The sequence below is a fragment of the Pocillopora damicornis genome, chromosome 9 (genome assembly GCF_964200805.1).
Source record: "Pocillopora damicornis chromosome 9, jaPocDami1.2, whole genome shotgun sequence".
NCBI classification, from domain to species: Eukaryota; Metazoa; Cnidaria; class Anthozoa; order Scleractinia; family Pocilloporidae; genus Pocillopora; species Pocillopora damicornis.
The window spans coordinates 7373538-7401330 of NC_142678.1; the positions used below are offsets into that span (position 1 = coordinate 7373538).

At 37.4% G+C, this 27793-nt stretch overlaps 2 protein-coding genes across 6 annotated transcripts; one reads left to right on the plus strand and one right to left on the minus strand.

Moving 5' to 3' along the window:
* Nucleotides 1–1630: 1630 nt before the first annotated feature.
* Nucleotides 1631–16208, minus strand: LOC113684563 (glutamate [NMDA] receptor subunit 1). 5 transcript variants are annotated; one of them, XM_089183334.1, is made up of 7 exons: nt 16090–16208; nt 15621–15705; nt 8098–8591; nt 6563–7134; nt 4882–5833; nt 3820–3983; nt 1631–3389 (listed from the first exon to the last, which is right to left on the minus strand). In XM_089183334.1, the coding sequence occupies exons 3-7, from the start codon at nt 8476–8478 to the stop codon at nt 2951–2953; spliced, it is 2508 nt and encodes an 835-aa protein (XP_089039460.1). In that variant the 5' UTR covers nt 8479–8591; nt 15621–15705; nt 16090–16208; the 3' UTR covers nt 1631–2950. The 5 variants fall into 5 exon arrangements, with proteins under 5 accessions (XP_089039460.1, XP_089039456.1, XP_089039459.1 ...); XM_089183330.1 differs by lacking the exon at nt 16090–16208 and having other exon boundaries at nt 15621–15829; XM_089183333.1 differs by lacking the exons at nt 15621–15705; nt 16090–16208 and adding an exon at nt 11459–11712.
* Nucleotides 16209–19074: 2866 nt separating this feature from the next.
* Nucleotides 19075–27784, plus strand: LOC113684556 (acid-sensing ion channel 2). The gene is made up of 8 exons (XM_027201955.2): nt 19075–19989; nt 22929–23265; nt 23536–23756; nt 24897–25044; nt 25584–25640; nt 25966–26128; nt 26680–26771; nt 27125–27784. The coding sequence occupies exons 1-8, from the start codon at nt 19459–19461 to the stop codon at nt 27256–27258; spliced, it is 1683 nt and encodes a 560-aa protein (XP_027057756.2). The 5' UTR covers nt 19075–19458; the 3' UTR covers nt 27259–27784.
* Nucleotides 27785–27793: the final 9 nt, after the last annotated feature.

Here is a 27793-nt window from a genome sequence, read left to right on the forward strand (position 1 = left end):
ATAAAGTATAGAAGAAGAGTTTTAAAAGTTTCTTTTTTTTCCAGAAAGTTTAGTTTCAATGTTTTCTCCCACCTGTCACGCAATTCTGGCTCTAAGCGGGCAAATAAACCTATATATGTTATAGCTCTTTATACACAATGATTGATTAAGGAAGCTAATAAATGTGAACAACTTTCGAGATTTTTTTTAAGGAATGGAAAATTTCACGTTGAGAGATGCGTGTAGGCGAAATGTTGATGGGAAAATCGTAGAGTTTCTTTCTTCTGTCGTTTATTACTTTGGAGATTTGCTAAAATCAGTAAATATGGCTTTTGTAGGGCACAAAACATTCATTGGTCTATGATTTGTTTACTGCTCATAGCTAAAAATATTGACGCAGATGGGGATCATTGCGTGATAACTGACCAATGAATTCGTTCCGCGCGACGTGGAGTTTTCAATAAAATCTCCCTCAATCAATGGGTGGGTAATGAACTTCCACATTCACTAAGCTTTGGAAGCATTTATCTCACAAAAGTTTCAAACAAATTTTACCCGGTAAAGGTTTCACCAAAAAAATTCACTTAACAGATTTACATTGTTCCGTTCTATTTTATCCCACGTCCCATTCCACCAGCTTTTGTCTACTCTTTGGTGAGGTTTCCGTTTATGGAAATTTGGTCTGAATTTGTTGCTGATCGTGACACAAAGCTCGGAAGTTATAAACTTTCTTCTAACACTTTATTTTTGGCCAGCAGCTAGCGAACTTACCGATCTCAGTGACGCAGTTTTCATTTAAAGGACGAGTTCTATGGAATGTTTGTGTCTTTGAAGATGCAAGCTGCCTATTACATAATAAGACCCCATCTGCATGGTCTCGGGTACCACAGACAATCCTCCCCCCGAGTTACCCTGGGCGAGCTAACTCTTCACTTATTTCTTATAAAAAATTCAGCCAACCGTTTACATGAAGTTATAAACTCTTCTCAGGTACACGAGACAACTAGGGGGGTGAGGCGGGCAACTTTTCCTCATGTAAACACCTTGTCTCGCCGACCCGAGACGAGACAACTCGAACAGAAAACGCGTGCACACGCCATGACCAGAATGTTTACAGATATTTTTTTCCTGCCGTCCGCCATCTTTTCGAATATGTAACCTGGCCGAATGAGGGTCAGCAGATGTTAAATTTCATGTAAACACTTTGTAAAGTTGTCTCAGGAGGAGGGTTGTCTCGGGTAGCCGAGACCATATATATGGTACTTAATAAGAGTCTGGAACGCCACAGATCTTCATTTATTCCAATTTTTGCAGAATGTTCTCGAGAGAGTGACGTTGACTTTAATTGCATCTCTTCTGGCCGTGAATTATTTGAGGACATAAAATTATTCATCTATTACTCATTTTTGTTTGTTTGTTTGCTTCTAAAACGCCTCAGCAAGCCGAATTCCTAACTCGTCTTATCTTTCTCTCTCGTATCGGTGAGGCATTTTTTATGATAGAGTTTGTCTCACATTTTACAAAAGGAGATTAAATCACTTCCCTGAAAATTTCGTTCTTGAAGTGAGGTCTGAAACATTAACAGATTGCAGTTTTTACAGAAAGGTAAAAAACATTCCGTGTTAGTTTTGATATTACTCAATTCCTGTTGTGTAGCTCTACTAATGACAACTTTATTGAATTAAGAAAGCTATCCTCGAATGTCCTTGTTACTTCTTTTACTACAGAGGTGAGGTAAAGATCCAGCACTTTTTACGACTTCGAGGTAAATAATTGTTTTCGTATATACCACACAAGTACCAAAAAAATAACTGTATTTCTGTCAATACACCAAAAACATGGTCTGAAACTAAACTCTCGACGGGCGATTTTGTCTCTTCGGTTGCTCAGCTTTGAAAAGAACTTGCCAATCATTGCCAGCCAATCAGGTTGCACGAAAACCACCTCTCGCTTAGTGGTATATACTTTGTGACCGAAAACAATCCTCTCTGGACGATCAAACCACCCAATCAACATAACCGTTGGAGTTCTTGGTTCAAACCAGTTCTTGCATCATGACATGAATGTAACGAAGGTTATTGCGTAGTTATAACATTTGTGTGAATATGAAGGTGTAATGATAAACGGGCAAAATAGTAAGAATGACAGAGTGACATAACCGTGGTTCATACTGGCAACACAAAGACTTAACAACTGAAAGAGATCGCTGTATCATTGTGTTAGTGGTGTGAACAAGCAGACATGACGATCAAGCAGCAAAAGTTCAACAACAACATAGACTTCTATAGACAATGGGAAAAAAATGTTCTCTTCTTCATGTCGTTATGTCATTCTTGGGAAAGTGTAAGTCAGGTTCAATCAAACAGCAATTCCAATATTAGGAACTAATGGTAATAAATAATCCGGTTACTTATGGACCCCTTAAAATAGTATATATCCTCGATGCATCAAGATTTCTTTATGCCATGGGTATTTAATTTTTAGTTACAATGATTTTCTAATACCATCTACACATGAAGAAAAGTTTGTCTCGCTCGTCCTAACAGATGGTATGCATATAAGAAAGGAAAAAAGCTCGATGGGGCTTAACAATTTTTACAACTGAATACTCCAGGTAGCATGAAGGGCAGATGGAGCAAGCCAGAAGCTTATAGCTCCATTATGGAAGAATGGTTCGCTCCTGGATCATGGAAAGCGTAACAAGATCGATTTTGTTGGTCCATCAAGGGCTAAGAGACCAATAATGATATACTTGCAGACTATTCCGTAACGTTTCTACGCCTCTACATTACGGACACAGACACCACACTGCAATTACCGAACACTCGCTATCATGTGTTTCTTCACATTCCTATCGGCTAGTCGCGTTCATTTTGGACTGTATGATGCGCCAAACTCGCAAATGGACTTTTCCGTCTATCCTGAAACTCTTTAAGACTTCTTTACTAAATTCTCAGGAAACAACCTTGTCTCACACAAGTGTTTCTGTCTGTGCAAATTCCTGCCTCGCATCCTGTTCATCTACATCCTCGTTATTTTTTCTAGTCCACTTTTCTTTCATTTGTAGAAAAATCCTCTGACACAATGTACCTAGTATGCACCCGATCATTGCTATGGTGAGTTGCAAGAAGAGTCCACTTAGGTCTTCTACCTTAAGTTGAGCTGGAGGAGTTTCCCTCGGGCATTTATACTTGGATACCCAGAATTCTTGGATGAAGTCCGTCAGTCCTTTAGCTTTGATCTCTTGAAGAGCTTCTGATACTTGGATAAACAAAGGATTGTTCTTTTTAACAGCAATGGATGCTCCAGACATAGCAAAAGGTTCACCAACAACTCTGAGTTCACAATGAAGATCATTCCTTGATTCGTATTCCAGGCCCACGTGATCTGCGACGAAAACGTCCAGACTCCTGTTCATAAAAATCAAGCAAAGTGATGTGAGGTTTGTAATATTGTTGTTTTTGTGTGTATGTTGTGTTTTATTTTCCAAAATGAATTTTTTCTCTAATTTTGTAACGGTAACCCTATATCTAGATGATTTACCTTAATAACTCATTATTGATAACAGTGGAAAAGCAAGCGGGGGCTTAAAAAAGCCATAACTCGTTTTTCACTGCCAGAGGTTGATCATTCTTTCATTTCAATAACCCAAATTGATAAGTAATTAGGTGATTGATGTCCAATGTTTTTGGTCTAATCAGTTGACATGGTTGCTAGATAACTGATATTTTGTGCCTCTATCTATCGCCTACATGTACATTCAAGTTCGTTTTTTTTGGCATAATTTTCAAGCACAGAAAAAAAATACGAATAGTGCTCGAAGATTCAAAAGTTTCAAACCCTGTTTTGACAGCTTCAACTCCTTCCCGAAGACTTTTAACATTGTTTTCTTTCATGTGATACCACACGTGGCGAAAATATGCATTTTCACTGTTCTTGAAGTAGTCGGCCATATAAGATCCGTCAATAGTGCCATACTTAAAGCCATCCGGTGGTCGCTCAATCTATATTGATGAAGAAAGAAAAACGTATTTATTAGGCAGATTACGGTCAAATAAAAAAAGAATTCAGAAATGAATCGAAACTGCTCCTTGTTGCATTTAACCTTGAGGTATTATTTGAAGTCGTCTGTCTACAATCTAGGAAACTCTCCTTTATTTTCATTATAATAGTATTAGTGAGAAAGATGTTTTTCGTCTTGTCAAAAACGTGGGATAGAGAAAAGTCGCCACAAGGAATCGAACTTCAGACCTTCCGATTCCGCGCTCCGATACTCTACCACTGAGCCACAGAGAGTCTGCGGTGAGCGCGGTCCATTACATAATTCATATATGTTTAAGTATTTCGAAACGATCAAATTTTTTTAACAAATTTACCGATTTCAAATTACATCTTTCAATAATTCAATTATTAATTAATTAATTAATTAATTAACGTATTAAGAACATAAACTTGAGATCATTCCTCGTCTTAAAGTCTTCTTCCATTTTTGTTTCCTTGTAATGTTGCTACTCATTAAAACAGGTTAACTTCCAATGTGACAGTCAATAATCTACTTGCATAGTATTCAAAGTGTCGGTAATAGCTACTAAAACCATCGGTGTACTGCTGAAATTGGAATCCTTTTAACGGGCCAAAAATATATCAAAAGTCCTTTTGCGCACATACAACAATATGGCAAAAGTGAGGTTAGGGAACTGGAATCCTATCCAGACTTTCCAAGCTTACCTGTCATTTTATCTTGGGTGTCTCAAACTGTGCATGAACCGTGTTAATCAGGAAGAGACTCAAGCTACTTAGAGACAAACCGACTCCATCTACTGATTTAAGGCGGGAAAGAACGAAAAACAAAAAAATAGAGATAAAGCTACTTAAGCAAGGTCAATTATGTGTAAGATGTACCTTGATGTCGTAAATGTCTTCCACAGGGGGACTTTTATCATCAACGATGAGAAAAGCAGCCAAATTAGCCGAATATGTTGACACAAAAACCAGCATTGCCATTCCAAATGCTACTGACGCAAGCCTAGCGCCATTAGTTTTTGGTTTTGACTCGTCCGCTGGGCGACCAAACGCAAGAGCGAGAGCGAAACAAACTGCGTTGTCGAGACCAAATGCAGAGTTTGGATGGAACAGCTTCTTTGATCCTCTGATCGGACTAATCTTGTCCATTGCCCATAGGAAGATAATCATTATACCTAAGCTTCCAAGCAGAGTAAGCCAAACTGGAGGAGTGAAAGGTCTAAGATAAGACACCCAGTAAATTTGATTGTCTTCACGTTTCTTCTCTTTTGCCAAAAGGCGAATTCCTGAAGGCATATACGGTTCAGTAAAATCGACAACTTTGGCCCTGCGAGAGCTTATGTAGAGATCAAAGCTTATATCACCCCTTCCACTAAGTAGTTCTGAAACCACGCCATTCCAACTGTTATTTGCTTCATCGTAAATTCCATATTGTCCGTCTAGACTAAACAATAACTTTGGAACTTTTCCCATCTCGTTGCATATCACATCTAACACATCGATTACAAAGCCATAGCAGCAACGCTTTATCTCCTCTCCTTCGACAGTTTTAGAGCACAACATAGAGCTAGGCTGGCATGGTTCGCCAACTTTTTTCGGTTGGGACATAACATTGGGTGGGTACTCGTTTAGAAGGATTTTAAGGTCTTCTCCTTTTTTCTCCATTGAGAGCTTGCCATTAGACCAATAACCAAGATGTTCAAGTTCATACATTTCCTGATCTTCGTTGTACTCCATTCCCTTAACATCGTAGCGAAGGGGCACTCGGTTGCCCCGCTGATCAAACTCAACAGGATCTGAAGAACCGTGAAAGTTTACTTCAGATAGAAGTCTGAAAAGGAGAATAGACACATCATTTTCGGTATCATTTTGATAATAACCTACTTTTAATAGCATTAAATTATGGTCCCGAGACAAGGTTCAATTAGATTGCTGGAAAAATAGGTTAGCTGGCTTTAGTTGTAGTTTCTGTTTTGTAAACTGTAAGAAGTAGCTCTAATGGACGAGAATATGTCACCATTTTCACTATTAGGATTTCTTATGTGACGATATTCAGAAAGCGAATGTGTTGCTCTCTAAGGCAAAATGAATAATTACATTAAATTATTTTTTTAAGACATGACGCTCTTCTTCGTCTAGCATCTATCTAACATCTTGCATCTAGTAAGTTATTTCTTGAATCTTTTAACCGTTACTTACTTATTTCAAGTGACTCAAAGAATCCTTAGCAATTTGCACTGGTACTTTTACAGAATGAGAGAGATTCTTTCTCCACAATTATCAGTAATGTCGGAATATAAAAAAATGCCACTCGCGTCAACTTGTCACGAAATGTCTTTATCACCTCACAAATGTAGATGTCTTGAAAATTTTTACATCGATCTTGAGGTAAAAAACAAATCAAAAGTGGTTTCGCGTGGTCTGTACTCTTATCGACAACGATATTCGACATAACAATGGTTAAAACGTCGCGGACCTACGGGACGCAGAGTACAGACCACAGAACACATTAAATCAATGTCGATTTAGTAAATATCTAAACACAAATTGTTTTTTTTACCTTCTAAATGTACAAATTTTTGGGCAAGAGAAGGCTTTCCCTTTGCGTCCATTTCCTGTTACGGTGTGGCTAATTGAGCTCACTGCATCGTCCACAAAATCACTAAGCTTAACCTTAAGAGAATATTTTGGAGTTATGGTATAAACGTATTCCCAATGCCATTGGGAGCCTAAGCTTCCGACATCCAAATCACAGAGGAAAATCCAAGTCCAATATGGAAAATCTTTTACGCTGAGTATCTGTTCAGCGAGTGAAAGATTATTCGTAACCAAAATGATATTACTAACATCAGTCTCTTTTTTTTCAAAATAATCAAAATTATCTTCATTGTATACCAGCCACTCTGTCAAATTCAAATTCCTTGGATGAAGGGATTCCTTCAATAAATTTACGAAGTAATTTGAGCTGGGCTCACTATCCGTCACCACCAAAAATTTTTTCCAGTTTAACTTTCCTAAGAGTGCTAAGAGGGCGTCTCTCTTCGTCACCGTGCTTGAAACTGTATTTATGCTGGAAACATGGGCCGGATCATAACTCTGATGTATCCCAGTGTATTGGTAATTCGGGTAAAACTATAGAATAAAAAAAGAAATATTAATTACGTGACAAGAGGTTGAAAAAGCGCACAAAAAACTAATTATAAAATTTTGAGCCATCTTTAAAATTGCTGATTTAGAATCTACAGGAGCGTTGCACTAATTAATTGAAAGAAATGAAGCATAGTTGGCTAGGGCTGTTATCATTTCTTGTTTTTTCTTTTTTTTTCCAAGTTTTTTAGGTAATAAACCAAAAATATTGTTTTGTTAGTCATTCATGAAATAAACTATAACTGGAGACAACGTGATCAATTATTTTAGAAAGATTAAGCCCCCGAAAATAATGCTAATTATTGACTCTTCCACCCAGGATAGACGTGAATCTATGCCATAGGCAGGGGAACTACCGATACTGACATCATGTTACACGATGCTAATCTGAACACCTTAATCGCATAACAAGTTTCTCTCTCTCTGACAAATAGCGCAAGCTACCTCTCGTCTGGGGAAGTCGCCGTTTGCAGTTGAAAATGATTATACTTTTATTAATTTTTCATTTTTTCCACAGTTTTTAATTCGCATAATAAAGAGACTAACACATTTAATTCTCGACAAAACTAAAAGTTCGTTTTAACAGCGAGCCCCACGTTTTTAAAATTAAACAGTTATCACTGGTTTGGAATGTCCAGTTAGTATTTCCCGCGAGATTTTTGTAGCGCTTTTGGGCTAAACCACGTTCAAGAAGAAATAAACTGTCAATTCTTTACTTATATGTTCACAGGGGATTCCAAGGAAACTTGGCATCATTTATAAAGATGTCTGGTCATTCGGTGTTATCATTGTAACAATGCAAATAGAATGTTTCAGAAAATTCCCATCTTTCCCCTTAATGCACTAAAGAGAACGTTAGGAAGTGTCCTTCCTTTCGTGCAGACTATCCCTACCCTTATTCAGTCGGGTTTTGTGACAATTATAAAAGGTCCTGGCAATCATACATACCGGTGGTATAGCTGTTATAACATTTACCCCTTGGGTAATTGCAAATTCAAGGACTATTCTCGCCTTGCTATCCTCGGCTGCATACACCATAAAACAAGGACCAGTTTGTAGTGCATTCTGAGCAAGTTCTATTATTTCCGAAACACTCGCGTCGCTTTTAAGAAGAAGAGTTCTGTTCATAAACTTGGGAACACACTCCTTAGAATTGTGACTTGATGTGGCGTTCTCAAAAGCTTCTTTAGAGGACGAATCGGCGAAGTCGAAGACTCCAATAATGCCAAATGATCCCTTTTCTCGAAAGTTGCAGTTTCCATGCGAAAATACAAAGTACAATGTGCTTATAAAAAAAACGGCCAATGCTGTATTTTCCGGAAAGCTCATACCCTTTCTACCTCACAAACCATCACTTCAAATCTGCAGTAAACCTCCTTGAGTAGATTTGGCAAATGACACTGCTTTCAGTTGTCAGACATCAATGTAATACGTGCCTTTTCCTATGAAAAAAAAAATGTTTGAAAAAAAAAGGAAAACGTTTCATTCCTAAATTTTCTGGGTTAAATATTCAAAACAAAACCAAACTACCAGTATCATTTAACCAAGGAATGTCAACGTAAACCAAATTAAAGATCCTCGCTGGATGAGAGAGCATAAATCCAAATCTGGACTTCACGGAAAGCCGGCTACATTTAGGCAGACGTGTTGAAGATATCTGTGTAAAAACACACTCACTCCTTTTTATCTCTTTAATAATGTAGAAATTTCTCGCAGAATATGTCCAAGTCGTTGTTGATTAGGTTCTACGGGTATATTTACATTACCAGATAACATGTTTGTCTGTAATAAAACCGCACTTCTGGTGGCAAACAGAAGACAGTTAATTGACTACTTAAGAGGAAGGTATGAAAAAAATATTTTATCAACCTAAATTTCCGTGTTGCTGTGTTTGCGGACGAAAAAATCTTAAGAGTAAAATCTTTACATAACAGCGTCTTGCAAACCTCTCTTAAAGAAAAACCGTCATCCGTACTATAGAGTGCATCTTTTAAATAGATGTGGTTCCTAACTGTTTACGACCGAACCGGAAACAAATCAACAATCAATCACGAGCTCGTTTTTCCTACTAAAATTATTTTTGGCAGAAGATCTTAAAGAAAATTATTTCATAATCTTTCGTACTGGGATTTGAAAGTGAACACTAGTCATGGGCCGACATACCTAACAATGCGTTGTTTTTCGTTATTCTTAAGTAATGATACACAACCCAATAAACCTCAGTAAACAACAAACAATCCGATCAACTTGACTGTAACGGCCGTAAAATAATTTGAGGGCAGTGTGGACGCGTGAAAAACATTCTATCTTTTGTCTTTGAATTACCTATATTTAAAACAATAACACTCCCATAAATATTTCTTTGAAAAAAATTACACTTTCTCTTTTTAAATTAGACTTAATGAAATGCAACCTTAAATGATCGCATCACGGAAACCAGTATCCTTACAGTTTTGGTTTCTGGAAAAAGTATGTTACTACGTGACAGAAGCCCGTTCGCAAATTCTAACCCTGTTCCATTATTTCATGGTTATGGTCTTAGGAGACTCGAAGAGTTAAGGTTAGTAATGCACAATAAAATTCGAGTAAAACACTATAAATTGAAATTTTGTTCCCACTATGCTTATGATAACAATCAATTTGGCACATTTATACACCTAACAGAAAAAAAAAATAAATGGAGAGATAACATTCGCCAAAAAAGATGAGACAGCCATAAACTCTAGATTTCTTGCAGCGACGTCTCATGCAATAAAGCAACTATTAAGAATGTTCTCTTTTTTTCCCCTTTCTTTCTTTAAAAGTATCTCTAACTATTGTTTCCTTATCAGATTTTGATTAACATTATCATTATTTTACGATTCTTGTTGAAAAACCTCGCTCCATTGTCCATAAGCCCTTCATTTTCAAAAACCGGCAATTTTTTGACCACCAGTCACCGAATTAGAGGTGGCTGGTGATGGATATTTACCAAGCCGCGAAGCGGCAAGGAAAATATCCACCGCTAACCACCAACACTAAGATGAATAGTCGTTTTAGTATAGTGGTTCTAAAAGTGTGATAATAAACCCAAAAAATATAATTTAGCTCATTTATTCCTGCAACCACGTTGACAATATTTAAGGGCGCAGATCCTGCGTGCGTTTCTCGGAATAGCAAAGGATATGCGGAGTTTGAGTAGCCAATCAGAGAGCTCCTTCAACAGTATCTACTGTGTTATTATATACTAAACTCAGATATTCTCATGAGTAATTCTCCGTTGGAGTTGATTTAATCTTAAGCGGATTCTTATGTTTGTTTGATGGTCTATTTAGATTGTAAGGAGAGATTGCTCTTAAATCCATAACTTTGGAGATAAAAGCCATGGGGCAAAAATTCAAATTAGTGGAAATAATTAAAAGAGATGATAGGTCTAACCCTTCAATAACATCACTTAACAATAATAACAGATTTAATGTTCACGATTTAAATGGTAAGTTTGACTAAAACAATAATGATTAAAAAGTTTTCAATTTGACAACTTCCTATTCCATCCAGTTGTACTCTCAGTTAAACTTTTTCCTTGCGTCTCTTGAATCGTTGACATATTGTTGATGTCAATAGAAGAATTAATAAATACATTTGACAGTCCTCGATACAGACATAAAATGCCTTACAGCAGTAGCCCCCCACCGGTAAAATCAATTAGAAAATCTTTAAAATTTGGTGCAAAGTGCAAGACGTATTCATCATACGTAGAGAAAACAATTAATCCAAATAACATTCGATCTCCATCTATGATATTTTGTCTTCATCTAATTGCCTAAATTGCTGACTTCCTGTTGGATTATTACAGTTCTATCCAGCTGTCACACTTTAGGCAAAAATTTTGGTTTACCCGTGTGGAAGATATCTGACAATCCTGTACTTTATGCTCGAGGATAAACAGATGTGACGCAATTTTAGATTTAACACATCAGTTATATTAATAAGCTCAACCATAATAAGAATTTACTTATGGACATAATTCAAAACTTTTTTCCTTGCGGAAACTTCAATACTTGAAATAAAATGCGATGGTATTCAAAATTCGTATCTTAAATGAGCATAAAGACATTAATTGTACTCACAGACATACTCTGGATCAGAATGTTTGCTTCGCAATGAAATGTGGCATCTTTTCAATTGATTGGTCTGCGATTTTGTCGCACTTGCATTTATATGGATCAATCCTAATAAACGCAGTACCAGTAAATTGGCAAAACACGAAGACACCAATTCGATCTTGGTTACTGAGTCCACGAAATTATGTTTAAGAAAAGGACAGTACCTTGCTTATGTAACAATCTAGCCATGTTACGCTCATATCATGTCGTTGTAGTTTGGCTAGAAAGAAATCAATCTGGACAGCCGCCACGCCACATGCTTATCACGGCATGGAACGAGAAGATCCACGCGAAGTACCAGACACGTTTGATTAGAAATAAAAAAAATACTAATGTGTCAGCGAAGTCGCAGCCTTCAATTTCCTTTCTGTTCGCAGAGCGAATACTTGATCTCAATTCTTTTTTAGCTTCCCACAATGAATACTCGTGCTGTATATCATAGGTTTAAAAGCTTTAATTTCTGAGTGATATCCAGCCACTTGAGGTGAGAATGTTTTGATTGTCGAGTGCTTGAACAAATTCGCACTTTGTGTGAATCAAGGCAATAACCATCAACGAATAAAATTACATCTAAAGCCTGACTGATGATGTATATTCAAGCAAAAGTAGTGTTGTCCCACTCATAACTCCAAATCATAGGGGAAATTTTTCCAAACGATTAGCATATAGCACTTGCGCCCCAGCATGCAGTCCTTTTGTTCTAAATTTGCATGAAACAATTATCCGGTGCCACAAGTCGCTTCCTCTCGGGGTAAACAACACAGCAATACCTCAAACTTTTGTCGCTTTTTGAACGATTGATATACCCTTAATCAAAGCTAAAACTTTAACGTTAGATCCTTAATCAAAAATTACCCCCATTTGCGACGATGTTTTTCCAATTTTCCCCGCTATTTTGGATCGAACTAGATATCAGTAAATGAATGGATAAAGCGATATTTTGAGTTTTTCTTTTGCCTGAACTTATATCACGCTGAGGAAGTTAAGGAAACCATCTGGAAATTGAATGCAATTAAATAGCTAGAAAGAATAAATATCAATGCGAGCTTGGTTGTAACATTCCCCACCAATTTTACTTTTTTCATTTCGTTTCGTTTTGAAAATACTCAAATAATTCAATAGAGATTTACATTGCCTTATTATGCCGAATCGATGTCAATTTATTTTCAAACACGATTCGCTAATTTTCATTTTGTTTTTTGAGCTAGCGGCAGTGCTCAGCTTCACCTCAACAGTTATCATAAAGATTAAATTTTAAACAACCATTGTAAAGGCATTAGTTGACATTAATTGATTTATCGAGTTGTGGATCTCTAGCCTCTGATCAGCGAGAGAGACTTATTTTGTTTACATGTGGCAATCAAAGTGTAAATATCTCTTTTCAGTGGCTTAAATTGGATTGACAAGGTCGTGTACAGACATTTTATTTGTTGTGATTGCATAAACTGATACACAGACCACATAGGGCCATGAGGGAAATTACAGTCGACCAGTCACCCTTTGTTCAGCGGTCGGTTTACAAAGTCCCGAAATTTTCTCCACTAAAATACTGTAATTTCTACCTCTGTTCACATTTTACTAAATCTCCGTGGCCTTTTTTCGATTGTTTTTCACCTGTATCAAAAGCTCACCGAAGGCGCAGCCACTAAAAAAAAACTACTGCCCTATTCACACCAGCAAAACATGTATTGTTAAACTGGTTCTTACTAAATGAAAATCATAAACAGAGAACTGAAAAACTTCATTTTCCATAGGATTCAAATACTCAGCTTACTTGCATTTCCAATGTGCTACTGACATTTAAGTAAAAAAAATTTCAGTAAAGTGGTTTCGACGAAAAAGAAATTTAAACTGCGTTTAACAAAACAACTTTAAAAAATGTTGAAGCTTTGATGTGAAGGGGTATAAGAATAATATTTCAATTAAATTATTTTTCAACGATTTTTACAATACTTCTATTCCCGTGGATGACCGCTCAGTAAAGGTTCGACTGCGCACTCTTTTGCTGTAATGATGCACACCATCCTGAAAAAGTGTACTGACAGACAAAATTAAAGTGGCTAGCTATTTACAATTGGTGTTCCTCCATCACGATTATGCACAATTGCCAATGATGAAATTCCACTTTAGATATAAAAAATAAAAAAGTATTTGAAACTGGCTCAATAAATTTTTCGCAGAAGCAAGCGCGTGGAACAACAAAATGTAGTTCATGAACATAAACATCAGATTTGACCAATAAAGCGTCGCGAATCCATTGTGATCCGATGTCGAGCTTATAGACATAGTCTCCCGAAATAAACTTACATATTTAACTTAGTGGATTCTCACCTTACTGAGGATCAAAGCTATGCGGATTTTTTGAGTGAAATATCTCAGTAATCTTTATGATGCGGTTGACTTTGAACTGATCTTGTCATTCACGAGAAGGGGAAGAAACAGAGAGGTGCAATCAAAGTGTGGTTTGAGATATGTCAGTCCCACTGAAGTTATCTTTAGTAGGTCAGAGAGGAGTGGAAGTGTGTTTCCCAAGACGTTCGCATTTCCTTCTTTTTCGAAGTAGTATAATCAAAAAAACTTTTTTCCTAGCTGACCCCTTTAGATTGCAAACCACAGTTCTGTTGAAACAACTAACAATAACATAATAATGGTGATAGTAGTAGTAGTAATAAGAATAATAATGACAATGATCGTAACAATAAATATACTAGTAAAAATAATAACAATAACAATAATAATAACAAAAACCGTTGTCATGAAGACTGAATGAAATAGTAAACAACTCATGTGTGCAAATGGGGAACGAGTTTAACACTGATTTAAATGAGATCTTTCCAGACAAGTATTGGAAGGGCCACCCTACTTTTCTTGAGAGAATGACTTCTCAATTTTTGTGGGAAATTGAAGCTATGAATTATGCATTTCACGGTGTGAGGTTGTAAATGAATAATAAGTAATGGGAATTTTTTTCTGAAAAAATCAAGTAGTCAACAACACTGTTTTTGATTGCACCTTGTTTCATGCGATTCATAGTCGAAGGAATGACAACGTGTTTCGCAGCAAATTTGAGAAGTTAATCATTAACTCTGACTTCTAAATTCCTTTCGTTTTTAGTTAAGAAAGTTAGACCAAATAGTTTGGTGATTCAAGAGTAATTCCTTTTTTTAAACTGAGATTCGATTTCAAGCATCTTAGAAATATACTTCCATTGAGATGCTTCGGTAATTCTTCGATAACCTTTCTTAGAATAAACAGCAGACGCTGTAAATACATCACATTCGGCCTATAAATTTTTTCCAGCAAAATGCAAAAGCGTCCATTTGATAAATATGCGATAACAGAGTATTATAACCGTCTAGCAACTAAGTTTCTGAGAAACTTCTCTTCTTTTCCAGGGTTTATTCAATGCATATTTCCTTATATGCCCCTGGTATCACTATTTAAGAATTTACTACGGAAGGGTGACTGTTGATTCACTCGGAATATGTTCTCGTGAAAATGGGATTTCGATAATTATTGATTGCAGGCATTAAAAGCATTTGTAAACGCGAATGTTTTCATGTATTTTGCTTTAATCCAGTTCATAACACCTCTAGTGCTTGTGTAAAAGATGACCAAACTAATAGTTTTCGGCGAAACTACAAACAAATAATCATGAGGAACGCAATCCGATAATCGAAGTTTCTTTGATTTTTAAGATGTTTGCTGAGACTAAAACAGATCCATTTAGTTCTGAAATTAAATATGCATGTAAGTCTACTACGAAAACTATGTGTTCCATGAGGCCCGACAGTTTTCTTTAAAATCTTGCAAAGTAAAATAAAAATGTTCCCGATAAATCAAATGTAATAAAGGTAAGAGATTTTGAGTCAAACGTTTGCCTAAGCTGCATGTCTTGCTACGCCGATGTTATTTTTAGGTGTTTACCTCCTGAAAAAGTAAGAATTCATTCTTTAACAAATTGCCAATTGTTTGAAGCCTTTTTCTTTATATATTTACATGTTTGAAATAAAATTTTAAAATTCAGTCGCGCTTATTTTCTTCCAAAGTCTTAAACGGAAAGCAATCGAAGCGCGGCGGTGATTAAAAATTGTACGTAAGGGAAAAACTCCTAAAGCGAATAACAAATATAATTGTAAAGATGTTGGCATATCACGTATGACAACTGTTTTGTGGTCTTCAATTCGGGTATAACTTTCATAACTGTTACTTAAAAGGGTGCCTTTTCTTCTGCTCGTAAAGGTATCGTATTTGTTTCATGGGCATTAATACAAGGTATCTTATGAGAAAAAGCGTGTTACAGCTGAAATGTCCTGCTGAACGTACCTCATGTTTTATGCACGGTCGTTCGTGAAGGCCGCAGCATCGAGTCGTTCTTTTCATCCGTCAGATAAACGAGCCCTTCACATCACTAAATATTAAACCATATTAACACCAATGAGAGCTCATCACAATATCAACTCTTCCGTCGCAGTTTTTAATGCCCCGAAAATCACTCCGTAAATGCCTTTTGTACCTTAAGTGGAGACTCTATTGATCCAAGAAATATTCAAACAAATTAAAACGAAAACAATTTAATGATTCTGTTAAAAGTCGAGCGCCCCCTTCCGGGAACAAGCCTTGTGAAATAAAAGAGAAAACAAAATAGCTAATAACTATCATTTGAAAAATGCTAGTAGCCTATTCTTACAACGTGATATTTTTCTGAATACAAATTAGCAGCCGCTAAGATATTCTTGAAAAAAAAAAACCTTAACTGAACAAACTAGGATGGAAAAAGGGTGAAAATTCAAACCTTAAATGATTGTCCAAAATCAACTGATGCAGAATTGAACATTTTTGCGAAGAAGACATCTTTTCGTCTCCCAGTTGTACAACTTATATCCAAAACAATGAAAAAAAATATGAAGGCCTTAATATAAAAAACCCTACTTATTTATTATACATCGTTTGAGGGGGCCGTTTATTACTGTTTTTAATTAGCAAGCTGACTGATGTTTCCCCAAAACTCTGTTTGTGTCAAGCCAGGCTGACAGAGAAATATGCAATCTATTAGAAAAAAATTTTGTGCGTTTTAGCATGGCTCCATTTCAATTTCAATTCAGACGAAACTTAACCTTATGCCTCGACATATCCATACCGACGATAGCTTTTGTTTTCAACTTCGCAAAAACCTGTTCAGTATCATCTAAGATTAAATGAAAGTGCTCTGTAAGCAAACTCGTGAATTGACACATGATTTTTTTGGATTATGCTTAATGTTATCTGGTTTAGGGAATTTTGTGGTTGATTGTCATATCTAGGGTACGAACAGTAGTTCAGTGTTCGCTAATGTAGCAAAGAAACAAAGTAACGTTGGGATAAGAAGGCATTACAATTGAAATGATCATGCTATTACATTTGACAAGGGTGGATGATGTAATGTGTTTTAAACGTATATCATTTTTGTTTCTGGTTCAAAAGAAAAGGTTGGAAGTAAATGTGGGTGAAAGGTGAAATTTACTGTCTATCATTGTAAATATTAAAAATAAAGGCAATACTGTCTTAATGAAAACATTAATGAATCCTCCTTTATCAGATGAGACAAACGGGGACGAGTTTTGACTGATATAACTAAGCCACGACTACCACCGTCATTTTGGATCTCCGCCTGGGTAGATTTTAGTCACGTGCTAGGCAACGTATAATCAATAACAAGATAGAATTTCATTTCAGGCCTATTTATCAATTTTGTGGTATATAACTTTCGCATTTTAGTACGTAATATGTATTTTCAATCTTCAAATTGTCTTGAAACTTAAAATAAAATTGTTCTTTAAAAAGTTCAGTGAAAATCGGTAGCTAAAATTGTTTGTTTAGGTGTTATTTGATTTTCGTGTTAACTTGTAATGTCGTCAGTCGCCGGCATCTTTTGTTGCTTCACACACGAAAAACATACGATACGAAACGTAATGATCAATTTTGTCCTCAATCTCACGCCATAACAGAAAAAGCTTATGAACATCTGTAAACTCCGGGCGCTTCGCAGTAAGTGATATTTTCAATGAATCTTCGGATTGTTTTCAAGTTATGAAAAACGAAGCTTGTTCTGTTATTTCAGTGTGAATCCTTGCATGCCTGCCAGTCGCTGGCGCCGCTTGTTGAAACTAAAACGAAAAAAAAAACTCTTTTAAGATTATCATTGGCTTCTTTTTCGCCCCACCACTATTCTTAGTAACAAAGGTCGCCATTTCGTTTGTTTATTGCTCGCCAAAAACTATCAAATGCACTCAAAAGCTTAAAATCGAAAAAAAGTTTACAGGAATCGACCAATCGAGCGAGCGAGCGAGCAAGTGCCGTTCCCCTCATCGTATCTTCAACTCGCTCTTGCGCATGCGCGCAATTCACGAGTTAAAAAAGGACCAAAATACCACTCTTTAATCAAAACTATAGCTAAATTCTCAAACGTGATAGGTTATCACAAGCCCAATTTGCGCTCTAATAGGACAGTGAACACGTCATGCTTGTAATTGGACGGTGTAAAAGGTCAGTTAAAAGGACAGTTAGCACGTCATGCCTGCGTAAGGGGACAAAAAGCGTCATGCGTGCACGCTGCTGTCTCGCATTTCGCCTAGTTAACTGTTTTATTCCGAATAGCAGTCATGGTAAAGCAAGCCTAAAACAGAAGAAATCGCCAGAAACTACAACGGACACACAGGATGTGAGTAAGTGTTATTGATTTTACGTGTAAAATATTCATATTTCGAAATATTTATCGTTGTAAATCGACCATATTTCGTTCCCCATACTATTCCTTATAACTTGTTCAAATTTTTAACGGTTCCTCTCGTAACTTAACACCGAGTCACACAACGCGTGACGCGTTCATGAATTGATCGTTGGCTTTTTCTCGAGACGTGAGCTTGGGCCGCTTGTGAATTCAGTTGCTATCAAGTGGTTAATATGTACTGTTGGGTCGATGGTTGCGTGCCGTGAAGTTAAAATCGCAGTCAATGTTTTTAGTTTCGCAATGCGTACAGGTGTGGTTTACGAGTTATACTTCTGACGTTGAAGTACTTTGAAGAGATTCAGAATCGGGAATAAACCTGATGATGGTTTAGTGAACAATAAACCCGGAACTGAAAATTATATTCAGCACATTTGGGCATGATATCGGGATAAAGCAGCAGGAGTTGGTTTGGGGCTGCAAAGTGAAACCTAAATGCCATTACATGGAATTCTTGATTTACTCGATCACGATTAGTCATAATTTCTACAAATTTCCTTCTTCAAATAACTTCTTTCTTTTACTTGTAATTTTTTTCCGAAAGAGGGATCTAGCATGCCTAGCATTTATGCAAAGAAATGACAAAAAAAAAAATAATAAGAATTTTCCCATGAAAAACTTTTCCTTTAACTTGACTTCTTCCACAGAATTTACAACGATCAAAATATCTCATTAAAAACCATAAAAGCCCAGTAGAAAAACAAAACAATGATAAAAAATAAACTTTCTACTATTGAACAAAAGTATCCTCACGTCTAGCGGATAAATTTGGCGAATTACTCAGCTGCACCTTGCATGTACCTTGTCAAGCGTTCTCTCAGCCAATTAGAAAGCTAAGGGTGAAAGCGAAAAAAGGCCTCTTAATTCATAAGACCTCGTTTTCATACAGAGCCTGTGAATAGCGTTGTGATCTGGAACAGTGTTTGCACAAATTTGCCGGTACCAGTGCGCGATTATTACGTCATTATCTTGGTTTCAGTTGAAACATAGCAGCTGATCTCCGCATGGTTCATTGAGCACTGTTTAACGCAAGCGGGTGGCAAAGGGTACCAAACAACCCTCCAATGGAAAGCGGATGAAAAATTATTGAAAATTGTTTTCGCTTGTTCATAGCGAAACATTTACACTTACGAGACGATTAGAAAGTGTCATAATCAGCAACAAAACTGCCCTTAAAAGCTTAAATCAAGGCGTTCTAAATCCAACTTTACGCCGTACATTTTGAAACGCTGAGTTTGGACCTCGTTCAGGACATATCGACACCATATATTTAACCACACAAGTTGAGAAATTTCGTCGAATACAATATCTGTCATGGAGATTTTTCAAGAGCATCGAGAGAATGGATGATGATATCGACCTATCGACGGCCCATTTAGTAAATAATGTTTGCTGAGAATGCCCTTCGATACAGATTGGTTTAACTCGAGGGGTTTTTATCCCTTAGACACGAAAAGCGCTGACGAGTACTTAGTGGTCGTAAAAACACCACAGAAATCTTTCCTTGAGATCCTACAGAGTGGTTTTATAAGCTCTCATAACATCTCTAACATGTCTTGCCCGCAGCAATCTCCGAGAAAGAAGAAAGCAAAAGAAGCGAACAGCGACGACGAGGAAGATCTAGAAGAGGATATTCCAACAACTTACGAATTGTGGCAGGACTTCCTACATAGTCTGACCCTTCACGGGTTTCGTTTCATATTTGAAGAAGGACCCAAAATTCGTCGTATTTTCTGGCTCCTCATTTTGATTCTTGCTGTTATGATGCTACTTCTGCAAGGCAAGAAAAGCATACAAAAATTCTTCGATCGCCCGACAACTACGACAGTGCAAGTGGAGTTTTTGGATCAGATTGTATTTCCTGCTGTTTCCATCTGCAACTTTAATCTATTTCCATATTACCTCATAAATGGCACCATAGGAGAAAAGGTAATGAGACTCCTTTAAGACTCAAGCTTATTTTTTATTTTGCTAATTAATTCAGAATTTGGTAGTCTGCTCCAATCTAAGTCTTCATATGTCAACATGCAAATTACCATTACTGGTATTTGTGGACTCCTCTAGGAGTTTTACGAGAATTTGTTACAGCACTGACAGACCCTTACAGTGTTGGGAATTTTCTTTGAAGATTCATTTTTCATCTCTTGTTATAACTGCAAGAAACATTTCAAGGATACTCTAAAGTGTGATTATTCTAAGAGGAAAAAAAAGCTCAGTCAGCAGGTACCATATTAAGTTTGATTTTTTGTTTGAAGGAGAGAAAGCCACTAGTTCAAACAGCATAAATATATGTTATTCACCAGCCGGAAGGTACGTATTGGAAGAAACTGTGCCCGAGGTCTTCAATACCTCCCGCGGCCGTAGGCAGAGGGCGGTACTCAGGACTGAAGGCGCAGTTTTTCCAAACATAGACAGACCGAGGCGAGTGAAAAACATATTTTTTTTCAAAATGCATGCCAAAACAGCTCGAATGATTTAGGGCTATAATTCCTTGACAATACAGGAACATCCTCCATAAACTGGGAGCAGTTTATAAAGAAAACAGAGGTTTTTAAAATTATCGAGAGAGGCTTCAGCGAAACATAATTATTTGCGTACAAATGGTACAGGTAATTTAAACGGCTTCCAAGCAAACTTTGACACATTTTTTCATAAGTATCTGTCACGATCTGACACCTGTCAGTTAGAGAGGAAAAAAAAGCGCATGTTCCCTTTTGAACGAACAACACTGGTATGGCAACTGTCTATCACGGCGATTATTCTTATGAAACACTTGGCTATCAGAACGGAAAGTATTCTTATTTCCAACAACGATTGATCTTTGAAGATTTGCCTCTCTTTGATTTTAAATGTCAGGGAAAGTAAAGTTTTAGTAAATTCAATTGCATGTTTTGAGGCTGTGATAGTCTGCTTGCTTGTAAGCTGCAATGGCTCTTATCTTTCTTCCACAGAAAAACTTAAGTCAAATGAGACGCCTTTTCTAGCTAGACATGGGGGGATTTAACGCGACTTTTACACAACAAAATCCTTCGGTTTCTGTCGCAGAAATGTCCAAATTCAAGACACCTACGAAAAAAAAATACCGAACGTGTATTTCTAGTGAAACTTAAAATTCGTCCAACGTTTTACAACGAACAAATTGTTTTGGAGAGTTAATTATCAATTATTTATCGGTTAAAGGTCGTGACAGAAGTCTTCGCTTAAAAAAAGCTGCCCAGCCGGCAAAACAGCATGCATTTATGTAAAAATTGCAACGAAGCTAACGATGTTCTCCAAAGCGACTAAAGCAAATGACTTGGTTTTGTCAACTGAGTTGATAATGCAAATTGGCCACCGTAAAGAGTTCTAAAGCTAATGTTTCGAGCGTTGGCCCTTCGTCAGAGCGAAACACGAAACAGCAATGATCCACTTACCTCTTGCTAAATGTTTCGGTCGTAGCTCACCATATGAAATTTCTGACATGACAAATCCACTCGCTTGCAGACGCAACGGACATTTTTATCCGTTATTGTGACCTCTGTCCACTCGCAAACGATTCGTAGACTAAATATAAATTGTTGAAGTTTACCGATAAATTTCTGGTTTCGGTAATGGGGAAGCAGCCAAAACTATTATGGACCTTATGATCCAACAGCAGCCAGCGGCTACGATGGTGATCGAGATTTGGGAGAAATAGGAAGAGCTCACCGTCGAAAGGTGCGAAAAATAACATTAAGACTGACTGCTTCAAAAGAGACTTCGGTTTTAAACGAAAATAGGGCATCTTTTAGAAGGATAAGTAATTTTCTCTGCAATGTAAACACCTCCCAAACCCAGATTTTCCTTTCGACTGCTGTAAAGGGTTCGACTTCATTGAGAAGGACGACAGCGAGGGTTTGGTTGACTTTCCTTGCTCTTTCTTAAAAAAATTTAAAAATCTAGCTTCAACAAACTTTTCCTTAAACACACCCGAGTGAACTACGTATAAATTGGATTTCTGGTTAAGTTTTAAGGTTCATCAAGAAGGGAGTAAAATTGAAAATAATTTACCAACCTGATTTCTCTGTACTCGTGTCCATTTGTTTGCAGTGTGCAATCTTTCGGAGCCGTTTAAGTAAGAGTTTAAAACTTCCGTCGGTTTTTTACTTGTAAATGAGTTCAATAACCATTTGCATTTACCACAAGTTAGGAAAAATCTTAGCAGTTCATCAGGTGTTAAAATATTCCATACGTTCCTTTAAAATGGCCTTTGAACAAGAGAAAATTACTCACGTTTTATAGTAAACGGCAAACCCTTCACTCCGACGTCGCAGACAACACAGCTATGGCGGGAAACTTCGCGCGACGGCTACTGGAAATGCGTGAACATACATTCTCAACTTCCGCTTGTCGTTGTAGATATTTGCAGACATTGTGTGAGCTTGAGAATTCAAAGAAGTTTAGACAGGTTTCCTACCGAGTGATCCAATTCAGGCGCCTTTTGATCTGCATACACATTTATATGTTAGCGTTCATAAACACGAATTTGATGATACAGCTTTTCACTTCCATTGAAAGGAGCCCGGTAGTCTTTCATGAAGATTTAAGCGGTTTCCTAAAAATTAAGTGCAAGTTGTGTGTCGCAGTGTTTGCCGTTACATAACTTTCTTTTCTAGAGCTTTTTACACAAATCTCTGTTTCCGAAATCAAAGCCGTCCTTGTTAGGCATGAAAACGATATAACAAGTTTCAACATTCCGGTCTCAATCTTTTTTTAATTTTTTTTTTTCAAAGAAACAAAATGTGCGTTAAAATTCTTAGAAAACGCTTCCAACAAAGTAATAAAATTAATTCGATTGACCAAAGTTATTGTCGCGACAGCATTTCATGACTTTATTCTTTCCTTTACAGGTTATGTCCATTCTTGCACCTCAAAAATACATCGACAACAAGGAAGAAGTGCTGTTCGCACGTTCACCGATTCCAAACTTTCTTAATTATCTTCGTCACCGTCGCCGTCGCCGCGAAAAGGACACGAAAAAAGGCGACGACGACGATGACGTCGATGTTCTCGACGACACGTCGATCGATATAGACGATTCTTTTGACTTTGCTCAGTTCGTGAGGACTCATGGGCATCGGATTGATCACATGATCAAGAAATGTAGATGGAAATCCCAGCCATGTGGACCAGAGAATTTCACTGCCGTGATAACTGAATTTGGTCTTTGTTACACGTTTAACTCAGGTGGGAAAGCTGAAATTTAGTAACTAGAATGTTTTGCAAAATGTATTTATTAAGATTTGCCTAACTTGGCTTCTAAAGAAATTTTAGGTATTGAGACAGGATTCGATGAATTGTACTTGACTGAGCTTAGTAAATAAAAAATCCCTTGCGAAGAGTTCTGATTGGTTCCTGGTGACACCTCTCCTCTACGCTATTTGACCGATGTGATTCTACACTTACTAAATCTTAAACTGGTTTGTACACTTACATCATCTTAAACTGGTTTGACAGGTTTGAAAGGTCACCCTCTTCTAAAGGTGCAGCGTGCTGGAGTAGACTATGCCCTCAGACTGTCTCTGAGCGTTCAGCAAGATCAATATTATGGGTCACTCAGAGATTCGTCTGGGTTCAAGGTCATGGTGCATGATCAAGAGGAACCACCGCTGATCAATGAGCTTGGTTTTGCAATTCAGCCAGGAACTCATACATTCTGTGGTCTCAGGAAGGAAGTGGTATGCAAAACATGCTGATAAGTAATTTACTTCGAAGGGGAGGGGGGTGCTTGCTACTAATAGACTGATATGCCATTGGGTGGGGTTGCATTTTCACCACCCCTTTGACTATAATGGAAAATTCGCGTGCAAAAATTTTTTTACCACGAGTGACTAAGATGGGATCTCTAATTGACCACATAAAAGTTTATAATGGGAAGGGATTCTGGGAGGCCAGTGGCACATATCTATCTATTATTTAGAATGTTTTGTCATTTAGACTACATGTATTTCTCAGTAATCAGTTTCATGGTAAAAGCTCCATCCAGGAGGTAATCTTCGGTTGCAAGATAAAAGAGGTACTTCTTACAATGGAAAGATACAGAGATTAGCAGAACATTTCAGAATTTGGATGTTTTCCCTGGATATAAATTTACGCTGCTCATTGGTCAGAGCTGCTCACTTGCGAAATGGGGGTATTGTTTCTGTTTGCCTTTGAAAGGATTGTTCAGCGACGTCATCAGGTGCACAGGGGCAGTTAGTGATGTCCAACGGTGTTTGACAAAGAAACCAATGCAGCGAAATTCTGCACACGGGTGCGCAAGGCTGTGCAAAGTATATGGCGGCGGAGTGACCATTACGGCAGTTGAAAACTTGAAATTAAGAACTCTTCACCACGTATAGTGTTAAATAGCTTGTCTAGCCTGAAGTGAGTAGGGGGAAAAGTGTTGGAAACTGGATCTTAAACCTGCGAATACTATTGTCTAAAAAAGCTAACATGAAAGTTTTGGAAAAGCAGGCTTGCCATGTCATGCTTAGAGACCAGTTATCATTTATCGATTTTCGGGGAGATCACATGGTTCTCTGGTTGAACAGAAGTGGGATCATTTGTCGCCAAATTTTCGTGCAAACGAGGCTCGTTGGTGAAGTGTATCACGTAACCGTGCATAAGAGCTTTTAAACTTGACGTTGTCATGTGCGCAAACGTTTGACAGCTGTGTTTTTTTAAGTGCACTATCATAACAGCTCGATCCTTATAGCTAACTCCTAATGGTGTTTTGGAAGCCAATATTCTGCTGAATGGTCTCGACTGTGGACAATGACTTAAAACGTGGTATGTGCATGGACACGCGTTACATACATATCATATTTTCGTTTCAGATGCACAATCTTCCGCGCCCATTTAAAACAGCATGTGAAGACAAACATTTAGCCGGCTTTAAAAAGTACACAAAGTCAGCTTGTCTACTGAAGTGCCGCGCTGACTACATCATCGGCATGTGTAAATGCAGATCTTACGATTTGGAAGGTAAGATAACTTTTATTCTAGTATTTCATGCTTTGGGAAGGAATCCTAATTATTTCTTAGCTTCAGTAACAAAATACTACACTTTCAAGGGAGACACGAGTTCGAATCCGTTCGAGGCTTGAAATTTGTTCAAGCTTCTTTCCTGCAATTGCTTATATTTCAGCTTACCCGCGAGAATTATTACTTTACTTGTTTTTCATCTACAGGTCGAATGAAATATATATAACTAGAAATCCTAGAGATTGTCCACTTCTTACCCTGACATTTCAATAATAACTGAATTTGTTCTGAAAGCAATCATCATTAATTTTCTTAAGTCCAAATATTGCATTGAGCAAATATGAGGCGCAAAGTGTAGAATAGTCAACTGAAGATTTTGGACTAAAAACATTTGTGAAAAAGGGTCTTAAGTGGGTGCTTGAAAAATTTCCTATTTCTCTATAACGGTGTTCGCTGCTTTCATCACTTCAAAATAATGGAAATGTGGTGAAATAGCTCTGTTTACCGACCAGCTTTTGCTTTATTGATTTTTCTTACAGGCGAAGCTCCACCATGTTTACCGCAACAGGTGAAGAACTGCGTTTGGCCCGCAATGGGTATGTTTTTCAAAATAAGTCGATCTGGATTAAAGAAAACAACACTGAAAAAAAGACATCTTCAACGCATGCTCAGTCTTGGTCGACGCAATGATTACAGTCACAAATAATGACCTAATCATATTCCTAGAAGTGTTATGATCAGTAGTCTAATGGATTCATATCCGAGGCTTTGGAAAACTACTCGAAAATGTAGAGGTCATCGTAAAATATCTTGAGCTGTATAGCACAGGAATCATGAAGTTGATTTACCAGGAAACAAGAAATAAATGTGTCTCTATACGATACAAGCGTAATAATAAGAAATTTGTCGATCGATTTCTAGAAATATTCCGAAATGAAAGCAACAACTGCGAGTGCCCAGTCCCCTGTGAGATCACAAAATATCAAGTGCAACTGAGCTATGCCCAGACCCCAGCGAAACATTTCTCCGAAGTTCTGGCGAAGAGAAAACATGTAAGGAAGGACGTCATGAGGCATTACTTGAGGTGAGTTCAAGCTTTGGCGGTGAGGGACCTGAGCATGTTTCGAGTGAGTTTTCAGTGCCTGGGGTCTCTACTGAAGTTTGGATCCCGTTTAAGAAATAAGTTGTTCACAAGGGTAGAGATAACCCGCTCGAGAGCTCTGGATACTCTGTTCTAGATAAGGGGTCCCAAAGATATGTTCTTGCTGAGTGGAATAACCCTGTATGATTATTTTCCTTCGGGGAGAACAGCAAACGAGATACCAAGAAATACCTTTGTTCGACGAGTTTCTTATGGACATGTAAGCACTGTTATCAGTTCCTCAACAGCTTCTTGTTGAACCATCAAAATTCCTACTTTAAGTTTGAGCGAGCAGATTTTTTGCTCCCAAACAGGAATAAAACAAAATTGAAAATTGTACGTTATGAAAAAGTAGACATTGGTAGCCGGTTGCCTAATTTCTTTTAACTTACTGTATTACTGAATACACTAAGAGAGTTTATCTGAATTACCCTAAACTTTGACAGTCACTGTTATGATTTAAAGAGGCTTATAAAAGTTGGATATTTTAACAGGGACAACTTCCTCGAGTTGGATGTGTACTTTGAAGAGATGCAGGTGACGCTAATAACTCAGAGGCCAGCGTACGATCAGGAAAGCTTATTTGGTGAGTTTGCTGACAGCTAAAACGAACTTGCATCCTTATAAGAACTCACGAGGGGTACAGTGTCGACAAAAACACGAACACTTTTCGTTCAAACAAAATGAGCTGAGATGAGGGTTCAAATATGCACAGATTTCCTTGTTATTCTTTGCGTAATCCAGACATTCGGCGTTCACTGAAGAACGTAGACTGCTCTACGTACATTCGAAATGTCTCTTCGTCTGACAGTAACTTTATAATGACCAGCCCTTCAAACATCATCGTTGGTGCAACACTTTTTTGTCTTAAAAGCCTGAAATATCCAAGCTCTTCGAATACAGTTAACCTAAAGAGCTTTCCATTTTTTGTGTCTTCAGGTGACATCGGTGGTCAAGTTGGGCTGTTTCTTGGCGCTAGCATTCTAACAGTGTTGGAATTTGGAGATCTACTGGCGAGGATTATAGTCAACAAAATCAAAAGAAATCAACGACGTCATGCTCGGACAGTTTGACTAAGTCAAAAGTGGTTTGATTTTGCTTGAAAGAGAGGAAATTTCACCTGATAATTATTTTCGATTCACTTAAATGGCCGAGCAGTTTTGGATTCCTAGTCTCGTTACAATTTTCTCAAGCCTCGGAAAATAACCAATATTTGATAACCAGCAGTAGATTGACCGAGTACTTGAAGTGCTGCTAACAGGCGGTTCCCCATAAAGAGTTGTATTTTCATTTTCGATTATCCATAGGGAAAGCAAGTCCTCGGTTAAACTGTAATGGTAGCTTAGCTTTCAAACAATACACCTCTTACGTGTTTAGTGATGTAAAGGAGGTTTCATATCCCATAAAGTTATAGAGGAGAGATACCTGTTTGTTCATACGTAAAATAATTGTTTACAAGAGTTTCAAGGCTTTGGAACTAAGGATGGAGTATCCCCGCACGAATTTTGTCAGGTACCTCATCCCCGGATGCTTAATCAAGAAAAAGTTGATGAAAAGATTTAGCTTTTGTTATTTTTACATCTTGCAGCTCAAAGTTGTTACTAATGC